General features: G+C 33.4%; 2 protein-coding genes across 2 annotated transcripts; both read left to right on the top strand.

Annotated features, from left to right (window-relative positions):
• The first annotated feature begins 649 nt into the window (after window positions 1–649).
• On the top strand, window positions 650–2,864 carry LOC112767115 (rho GDP-dissociation inhibitor 1). The gene is made up of 4 exons (XM_072222131.1): window positions 650–1,453; window positions 1,707–1,992; window positions 2,081–2,205; window positions 2,415–2,864. Exons 1-4 carry the CDS (start codon window positions 1,232–1,234, stop codon window positions 2,484–2,486), a joined length of 705 nt encoding a protein of 234 aa, XP_072078232.1. The 5' UTR covers window positions 650–1,231; the 3' UTR covers window positions 2,487–2,864.
• A 4,833-nt stretch (window positions 2,865–7,697) lies between these two features.
• LOC112764864 (fasciclin-like arabinogalactan protein 7) lies at window positions 7,698–9,855 on the top strand. The gene is made up of 2 exons (XM_025810670.3): window positions 7,698–7,944; window positions 8,772–9,855. Exon 2 carries the CDS (start codon window positions 8,841–8,843, stop codon window positions 9,621–9,623), a length of 783 nt encoding a protein of 260 aa, XP_025666455.1. The 5' UTR covers window positions 7,698–7,944; window positions 8,772–8,840; the 3' UTR covers window positions 9,624–9,855.
• Window positions 9,856–10,091: the final 236 nt, after the last annotated feature.

Genomic DNA, 10,091 nt, shown 5'->3' with positions numbered 1-10,091 from the left:
CATTACTACTATGTTCAACATTTTCTTAAAGTGTGGGATTACTATTGTAGTAATTATCTATTTTTACACATAGGGAATAATGTGGCATTAATTTTTATTTCTTTGGGATCTAGAATTAAGAAGTGAGTATATTTTTCTTGGATCTGAAAAACATAGATTTATGGAGAGAAGGGTACGTACGAAAACGATAGTGCTATTACCGTGGCCTTGGACGTAAAGTCGAAAACAACAATCCACCGTTCATGTCATGTAAACATTTTCAGGGGCCAACGTTGGCTGGTAGGCCCATTGGGCCACTTTAATGGACCCAAATCACATCACCTGATGTACTTAGCCCTATGGCTATGTGACACGTGGAAATCACGTCACCGACCCCATAGTCGTTTAGTGGCTGTCTTGCTCTTTAAACTCCTTTGTGTGACTTTGATATGATTTTATTTTGGAAGGCTATAAAAGTATGCAAATCAAATTCAAGGTAGGTGAATGATGGCACCGTTGATATCTTACTAGTGTTGGCCAAACTTTTTTATTTTTCCATTTTGCTAAGAAACTATTTTTTTAACTAATAATTAATTAATAAAGTAATAGATCAGCAAAAAGCCAAAAATTAATAATGTTAAAGTAATAGTAATGTGTTTGTTCAGAGAATGGCAAGTGTTGTGCATTAAGAGTCTCTCGTATTGGTCATGAACTATGATAGAACTATGAACTATTTACTAAATCATCTTGTCTACGTAGGCATGCATATTTGATGTGTCAATCTGTGAATTGAAGGAGAATTACAAGAAATGGTTAAATGTTGTATCTAAGTTTAGTAATGGATGAATGGCAAAATTAAAAAAAGGTGGAGTCAATGTTACTATGATAAGAGTTATTTAAGAGATCATAAGATTGACAAATATTTCGGATCACCAGAGGAGCATTTTCCCGAATTACACATATTTGTATCCCTGAAAATGTGAAGAAGATCTCTTATTAGCTTGCCTCTCTTTTTGTTCTTCTTTTTTCTTGGCTAATGCTTATTCACTATTATTATTGTTGGCTTTCATGAGACGTATATAAACTCTGAATTGCTTAATTTGGTTTGACCAGTAATCATTGATTAAAAAGATTTACATACGTATAGTGTGTATGCCTCCTGTTGGGGTGATGAAATAAGGAGCATTGGGTGTTGGAGCTGTTTGAAGTTCCAAGAAGTAATTCGGAGAAATATAATCCAATAATAACAACAATGGGGTTCTTTGGAAAAGGTGGTCCGGCGCAGGCGGCGGCAGCAGAAGGAGGAGATAACAAAGACAACGAAGAGGAGAAGAGTGACGGTGAGCCTCTGAGCAGGCAGATGAGTGAGTCTTCAACTGTGTATGCAACTGATCAGGAGGAAGATGATGAGTTTGCATCCAAGTTGCAGCTGGGTCCTCAAACCACTCTCAAGGAGCAACTTGAGAAAGATAAGGTTCATTTTCATTTCATTTCAATATATTCGTTTTGTTAGACTGGAAAAAGAAATTGTGTATTATTGAGTGTATTTAAGTTATCTATTCAAATTGTCTCAAATGATACAATATAAAAAATATTTATAGGTACTAAGAAAATCATAATAATAAAGACGTGAGATATACTAAATAATTCTAACGGATCCTAATTATATTTTAACACATTTGATTATTTGCATTGCTTTCGAATTGTGTTGGTTGGGATTGTGGTAGGATGACGAGAGTCTAAGGAGATGGAAGGAACAACTTCTTGGGAATGTGGATGTGAACAATGTGACAGAGGTTCTGGAACCAGAAGTGAAAATAATAAGCCTTTCAATAGTGTCACCTGGAAGAGAGGACATAGTGCTTCCAATACCTGAGAATGGGAATCCAAAGGGTCTATGGTTCACTCTCAAGGAAGGAAGCCCATACCGCTTGAAATTCACTTTTGTAGTCAGCAATAATATTGTGTCTGGGTTCAAGTACACCAATACTGTATGGAAGACTGGTGTAAAGGGTATGTATGTATGATGTATGCATGTATTCAATTCTGTCTACCTTGTATTTGTATGTATATCTGAAAAGTGTATATGTTACAATTTCAGTGGACAGTGCAAAAGAGATGCTTGGAACATTCAGCCCTCAGGCAGAGCCTTACACACATGAGATGCCAGAAGAAACCACACCCTCTGGCTTGTTTGCTAGAGGACAGTACTCTGCTAAATCAAGGGTAATCCTAACATTATATTATAGGAAAACTTTCAAATGTACCGAGAACACCGGTGTTTCAGTTATTTTATATATATTATATATATTTTTTATAATTTATATCAACGGTTAAAACAATTGAAACACCGGTGTTCTTAGTATACTTAAAACTCTTCCTACATAATGTAAATAAAAACCAACAATTAATAACTTCAATTGTTGTTTTTGCAGTTTGTTGATGATGACAACAAATGCTATCTGGAGATCAACTACACTTTTGATATTAAGAAGGATTGGGCTTAATCAACATAATATAATATAATATAATATATTATATACATATACATGGATCGGATATCTTCCAAGGATCCCTACTATTAAATTTTATTTCATTTATTCTTTTTCATTATTGTTGATCATAGAACTCACACATTTTAGGTACTAAATTCGGCCTTGTACCACTTTCCGAATCAGAAGTGCCCTGTTTGTTTCTTTGTCTGTTGGTTAGCTTTCTACTCTCTTCACCATTTGTGGGTTTGGGATGGAAGATACATTCTCTTCTGTACTCCATTCAGAGTCTTCTCTTGTATTTTCCTTATCAAGAAACTAAAGACCAACAAATTTTGTGTTAATAACATTTTTTGTTATTTAAGAATAAATTACCATTACTTTTTCTAATAATCCTAGCTATAACATCACAATTTTTTTTAATAAAAAATACTATTGTCTTTGTCAAGTTAAATTATATGACACCCAATATCTTTCTATTTTAGACAATATAATGCCACTTTTTCTGAAAAGATTATTAATACAAAATCAAAAGGTAGTAAAATGTAAATGTCAAAAACTTGATGTGTGTATATATATATATATATATATATATATATATATTTCTCTCACTATATATTGTGATTGATTTTAATTAGCTTTTTTTTTTTTACATTTGATTGTTAGATTTGAAGGTTTTTGGAACAGTTAAAAACTTAACAATTAAAATGGATTAATTGAACATGTCCCCTCTTGGCAGTTATAGTCCTTTATGTTTTGGGCTTCACATTATTTAGCCTATGGCCCAATTCCATGGAAAATTCCGCAACAATTAGGCCCATTATGATTTGAGAACTCTAATTACATTATTATTCTATTCGTCACTGCACCTATATTAAACATCAACCTTTTGAAACGATTTATTAACATGATTTTTCCTACCAACCTTGTTCGAATTACTATTATATTGATATGACCGATTGAAAGGAGATCAACTTCAATTATAAGCACTCAATTTAATATATTATTATGATGGATCGGTGCTAAATGAATAAGTTAAACCTAGCACAATAATTTTTTCAGAAGTGTATTATTAATGTAAAATACGCAATTTTCCCACAACCATTCAAATCATTTATTACTTTTATATTATTAAACTAATATACGTTTTTACTAGTAGTTATTTCAAAAGTTAAAGATTAAGATAACATTATTAATAGTATCTACTAGCTATGAAATGATTAAGACAGCTAGGCGCTGATAGGGTACTACAAAAAGTTTGAAAATAAATAATACGATTGGGTAAAGATTAATCAATCTTGTATTGTTGAGCTGGACAATTTATTTTGTAAATAAGCTTTTTGTGTCAACTTGTCGCCATATATATTAGTAGTTAAAAAAATCGGAATAAAGTGGCTAATTTCGCATAATTTTCCTAAGTTAATAACATGTTTGGTAATAAAACATGCTTTAGTTTTAGAAGCACTGCGAATCAAATAGTTGTTTTAGCGGCCCCCATGCATGAAGTAGAAAAATGGGTTTTTTCGTTCACCAAAAAATTAGTATATGAATGAAAATAAGACTTTCTTGTCCAAAAATATGAATTTGTTTCTGTGATGAGTTTGGAGTATGAAGGGCAGGACAAGAATGATGTTGTGATCATTCATTCATTACATGAGGTTCTAATTCTGAGAAAGAACGCGTAAAAGATTGGAAGACCCACCAAATCCAAAGTGTTATAGAATCACCTTGATAGCCAAATCCTAGCTGCCACTCACATTGAATTGATGGCAATTTCTCACCTTCTATTCCACATTTACTCCTAGTCCTAGTATACATCATGCTCTATGTCTTTAGAGTTATGCTAAGGATACATTAAAATCAACCACCAAAATCAGTTACTAGTATAAAATACATGCTAGAATACAAATATATTAAAAATAAATTAAACTACACATGTATTTATACACAAATACATTGGTGACTAATTTTAGTGACTGATTTTAGTGTACAAATAACATTTTTGATTCTTTATTAGTGGCCTTAAATGCGAGAAAATAGTTGAATGGCTCATTTTAATCTATACTGTATATTAATTTAATTCATATTTTTAATGAAAGGTGGCTTTTGTATTAAAGTAGAATTACGCATCAAATTCAATCTTATAAATTAATTTAATGCATATCTATTTTGAGACATTTTTTATTGCTTGTTTATGTATGTATGAGGATGAGGATGCATTACTTTTGCTTTAATATGACGAAGGAAGCTTTACAATCAAATGAACAGTGATCTTAACTACTTCCATTTTCTATTACATTATATAATCATGTTTTGATTTTGTCATGTGAGTTGTGATAATATTAACGAGGTTCATGTGCACTAATTTAGTTATAACGGGCCAATTGATATTGCCACTGCACCTAGCTCTGCTACAGGACAAACGTCATTAAGCCGTTTGTTAAGAACAATTAAAGTTGCTAACGTTGAGAGTAATCATAATTAGCTAGCTAGCTAGCTTGACCATTTTTTTTTTTTGGTTTTGGGTTTGATTAGACCGGGCGCTGCCCCTGATAAACTTCACACATTTACTATATATGTGTATATAACTTTCTCTATATATATAGTAAAACTTTATATTATAAGAACAAATTAATTGAAATATAGGTATTCTTTCGTTATCGTTTCCTGGACTTTGCTCGTAGTTTTAATTTATCTCTTCTTAATTCATTTTCAATCAAATCAGGATTATACGTACCTTTGAACTGTTATTTTGTTGGTATGGTGTAGCTCTTAGTATATCAACTCATAATGATAATAAATTTGGATTACACCAGACGAAAGAAGGCAACAATACTTATATATTTGAACGAAATATGATATACAATTAGCTCATATGTCAATTCTTGTGAACTTGATTGATGGTATATTGGTATTAGGAAAAAAAAAAGTTGTTCATATATGGGATAAAGGAACTCTATTATACTATTACATATATGAAGGAAATTCTTTTTGAAAGAAACAAAACTTGTCAGAAATAATTATTTGAAATTGAACATCATTATAAACTCCTACAATTTATCTTGTTTAAAATGTTAATGAATTCACTAGTAATTTGTTTATAGAAGTGCATAGGAATAAATTTGAATGGTAAATAATAATAAATTTGTTTATAAGCTCCGTTTGGAAAGGTTTTGTTCCTCCGAGGATTGAGCTATTTGGGTGGTTTGTGCTAGTTGATCGAGTTAACACCAAGGAGCGGCTGGATAAAATAGGAGTCAACATTCTGGGGGATAGTTTGTGTGTAATGTGTACTAAGAAATTAGAATCTGCTGAGCATTTATTCCTTAGGTATGAGGTAGCTTGGCTGGTGTAAGTGGTTGAGGTCACTAGGTAGAGAGTGGGTGATCCCTGGAACCATTAGGGAAATGTTTGAAAGCTGGCATGGCTTGCAGAATAGACAACAAGGACAGCAGATGTAGATGACAGTGTTCTTTGCAGTTATTTGGAACATCTGGTTGGAACAGAATGCACGAATCTTTAAGAATACAAGAGCAAGCCTGGAGGTAATCCACACAAAGACGGTGATGAGCTATACAGAATGGCGTGGTGGTGATTCTGGAGGAGGCTGTTGATAGGTCTGGGGTGTTAGGTGTTGGTTTGGTTGGTAGCTTGTTGTGTGTCTTCTTCTTTATTTTATGCTCCACTTTAATGTGTTGAGCTTTCTATGTTTCAAAAAAAAATAATAAATATATAAAGCAATTAGCAAGCAAATTAGTGTCGGTCACGGTGGATCTGAATTGAATTGGAAAGCGTAATAAGGTATTTTGATGTTAATAAATTAATTAGTTAGTATAAATGTTACGTGTGAGAGAAAGCGAAGAGTAGTGCTTGCACGAAACAAAACGATGAATGTAGGAATTGGGATTAGTAGTTTTTGTTTTTGTGTGTTGGGGTATGTTTGGCAATTGCTAATAATAAGAATGATTCCTCCACAGTTGGCATTGGGTTATTTGTGGGCCTCCCAAACATGGCGCTGCCTCTGTTCATTTTTGTTCCCACTCTCTGTAAAGTCAATGTATATGTTATATATGTAGTACATGTTACGATACTAAAATGATATCATACGATATTCAAAGTAATTTCTCATGATATTTTGGCTTTGTTACAATCATGATGATATAATATGAGTCACATATTGTGGTCCACTTGCATTGGGAAATTACATATATAGCCTTAGTAGTAAAGATTTCAGATCTATTTAGACGGCACATTAAGGTGAAAATAAACTCCTTTGGCCATATTCTATATAATAATACACAAGATTTATGGTTTCGGATGCAGTTTAATAATTTAAAACGGTATTAATTAGTTGATAAAACATTTTGACAGATTCTAATGGCAGAATTTTCTTGCGAGAATAATGGGCCTTTTCCTATATTGTGGCCTAGCCGGTATTAGGTTTTTTTTTTAATTTTTTATGTCATAGAAAATTTGGAACATAAACAAAACCCATATCTTAAGACATAAATGTGAACAGATAAACTACACTTTTATTATTCTCATGAATGATCTTTTTTTTTTTTTTTTTCTCAAGCAAAGCAAAAAAGCGATAGAGTATGATACAACTTAAATAACAAACAATAAGTAGATCTCATCATCAATGAAATACATATGTAGCTTTTGGTGGAGACACATAGACGAAAAAATTGAGATTGAGAGACAGAAACTAAGAGACAAAGATTGAAATAAATTTTAGTATTCTATTTAGTGCAAAATGGGAGACAAAATTAAAACAAGGATGAAATTCTAATTTAATTTAAACAAAGGATAAAATTGGAATTAATTAATTGAAATGAGGGTATTTTAGGTATAAAATGTTATTAAAGTTTCAGTCTTTATCTTTAAAAATTTTAGTCCCCTGTGTCCCCACTTTTTAAAAATACTGAAATACTGGAAATTTTAGAGATAGAGACAAAAGTTTTAGTACCAGTCTCTGAACCAACAAATATAATACTGAGTCTCGATCTTTCCGTTTCTGTTTCGATACTTCAAAACAAATGCTACCTAAAAATGAGAAGAAATGATTATCATTAAACCATTTTTAGTTTTATTACTACACTAGAAAATTAACTATTTGCAGAAATAAATATTAGTATTTGCGTGGAGATGATAAATTGGGAGTTAGGAGAAATTGAAGAAAGAGAGAGAATTAGAATGGTGGGGTAGAGTGCAAGGTTGGTCTTTGATGGATTAAATAAGTAATTAGTTGAAATCGATTTGGAAAGCCCACCATACAACAACACAACACACTTCAAGCTCAAGAGCTTTTCCAGACAAGCATTTTCATTTCCCATTAAATCATTAATTATTAAAATAAATACAACCCAAGTGAAGAAGAATCACTCATCTTTATATACTCTCTCTCCATTCTCTCATCTCTTCATCCTTCACATTCTCCATCTCTCTCTCTCTCTGAATTCCTCTTGTTCAGGTCTGTGTTCTTCAATCTCAATATGCTTTCATGTTTGCTACTTTTTCTTGTGTCATTCAAGGGGTGATTTGGTGCAAAGTTTTGATTTTTCTTGCTTTTTGGTATGTGCTTATCACTTTTGTTTTGCATGGTTGCTTCAGATTTGGGATCAGCTTGACTAGATCTGTCTCATTTCATTTCTAGGGTTGATTGATGTAATAGTAATGTGGGTGAGAACTGTGTGTCATTGTGAAAATTTGTACTTGACTGGTCTAACTCTTACCGCATGTTACTACTATATTTGACTTGCTTTTATGGACAATGTGGCAACTTTATGGGGAAAATGAACTGGTAACTTATGTCATATACAGTATGATATTAAACAAAAAGTTTAACATCCATTTCTTTAGCTGTCTGATCTTGAATTCAGCATTTCAAGGTTTGGTCTTTCTCTGAGACTCTGCCAGCTGGAGTTAAAATTTGAGTGAAGTAAAAGGAACATATTTTTAAGTGCTTATTCATCTCCTTCAACTCAATTTCTCAGAATTTTCATGTATTACTCTGATCTAGTGATCTGCATTTGCTTTTGCTAACTTTGGCAATCCTCTCTTGATTTATTTTTCTTTTGTTGGGTGTTTTGAATTAATTTTTGCAAGATCTGTCTCTTTAGATTTAACTAGATTGTAAACAAGTGTTCAATTTTTCTTGGGTTAGGAATTTATAGATTTATCATTGGATTTGGATCTCATTCAATTTGTTTCTTGCATTATTTAAATTGATCAGAGAAGAATATGTTTTAGTTTTACATTTGAGATCTAATATAACACTATGGAGCTATTTTTCCTCAGGAATTTGGAGAAGCTGGTGATAATTGCAAGGTAATTAAGGAAACACATACACTTGGGTGCCAAGAAAAGATGGAATTTTCCATGTTTTTCATTCTAAGCAATACCCTGCTGCTGCTGAGTTCTTCAGCATTTGGCAAAACCGTTAGCCCTCCAGCTCCGACCCCGACCCCGACCCCAACTCCGGCGCCGGCCCCAGCACCAGATTATGTGAACCTGACAGAGCTTCTAACTGTTGCGGGTCCATTCCACACATTCCTCAACTACCTTGAATCCACCAAAGTGCTTGACACATTCCAAAACCAAGCCAACAACACTGAAGAAGGAATCACAATCTTTGTCCCAAAAGACAGCGACTTCGCATCAAAGAAGAAGACCCTGTCAAACCTCACACAAGAGCAGTTGAAGCAAGTGATCCTCTTCCATGCACTGCCACATTTCTACTCGCTTGCTGAGTTCAAGAACCTTAGCGAAACCTCAACTCCCACATTTGCTGGTGGAGATTACACATTGAACTTCACGGATGACTCTGGAACCGTTCACATCAGTTCAGGTTGGGCAAAGACAAAGGTAACAAGTGCTGTTCATGCCACAGTTCCTTGTGCAGTATACGAAGTTGACAAGGTGCTTCTTCCTGAGGCCATCTTTGGAACTGATATTCCCCCTACTCCTGCACCTGCACCTGCACCAGCTGTTGCACCGGCAGCAGATTCGCCAACTGAACACAGTGCTGATAGCAAAGCTTCATCTCCATCATCATCTCAGCCTGATGGATCCTCTGCTTCCAAGACCATCATCAGCCATGGGGGCTCCCTTGTCCTTGCCACCTTTGGTGTGGTGATGATGCTCTTGTAAGGGCCAAGGGGGGTGTGCCCTCCATTTGATTTCATTGAATATTTAATTTTTAGATGATTATTATTATTATCTACTTTTGGTGGTGTGCAAATTGGCTTTCATTTGAATATCCAATTTTTTTCTGAACATACAAGTGTTATTCATATTCTTCTTCTTCAATACATGTATGTGTATGACTGAGGATGTGATTGATTTTTACTATAATACTATTTTTTTGTTCCTTTTATTGGCATCACTAAGCTTGGATAATGATATTATTAAGTGAAGAGTCCTCCTAATGTTTTTAGAATGTGAATATTTTAATTGAATAAATGACCATTTCTAACTATGAAAGATGAAAACGCTGACATATGTACCTACATTAGATCAAAACTAAACTTGTATCTATGCAAGATGTCCTCCGTTTAACAAAAGTATCCTGTCTTTGGAGGGTTAATGTACTTTTGTCACACGAAAAATATCTTGCAT

This window comes from Arachis hypogaea, chromosome 17, assembly GCF_003086295.3.
Source record: "Arachis hypogaea cultivar Tifrunner chromosome 17, arahy.Tifrunner.gnm2.J5K5, whole genome shotgun sequence".
Taxonomy (NCBI): Eukaryota; Viridiplantae; Streptophyta; class Magnoliopsida; order Fabales; family Fabaceae; genus Arachis; species Arachis hypogaea.
Note: the sequence above shows the minus strand (reverse complement) of the source record. Positions and strands in the feature narration are given on the sequence as shown.

Bases quoted from the DNA above. Each gene is read 5' to 3' on its own strand.
- LOC112767115 (XM_072222131.1), top strand. From the start codon at position 1,232: ATGGGGTTCTTTGGAAAAGGTGGTCCGGCGCAGGCGGCGGCAGCAGAA. The intron at 1,454-1,706 runs GTTCATTTTCAT...GGATTGTGGTAG, and splicing joins AGCAACTTGAGAAAGATAAG to GATGACGAGAGTCTAAGGAG. The intron at 2,206-2,414 runs GTAATCCTAACA...TTGTTTTTGCAG, and splicing joins AGTACTCTGCTAAATCAAGG to TTTGTTGATGATGACAACAA.
- LOC112764864 (XM_025810670.3), top strand. From the start codon at position 8,841: ATGGAATTTTCCATGTTTTTCATTCTAAGCAATACCCTGCTGCTGCTG.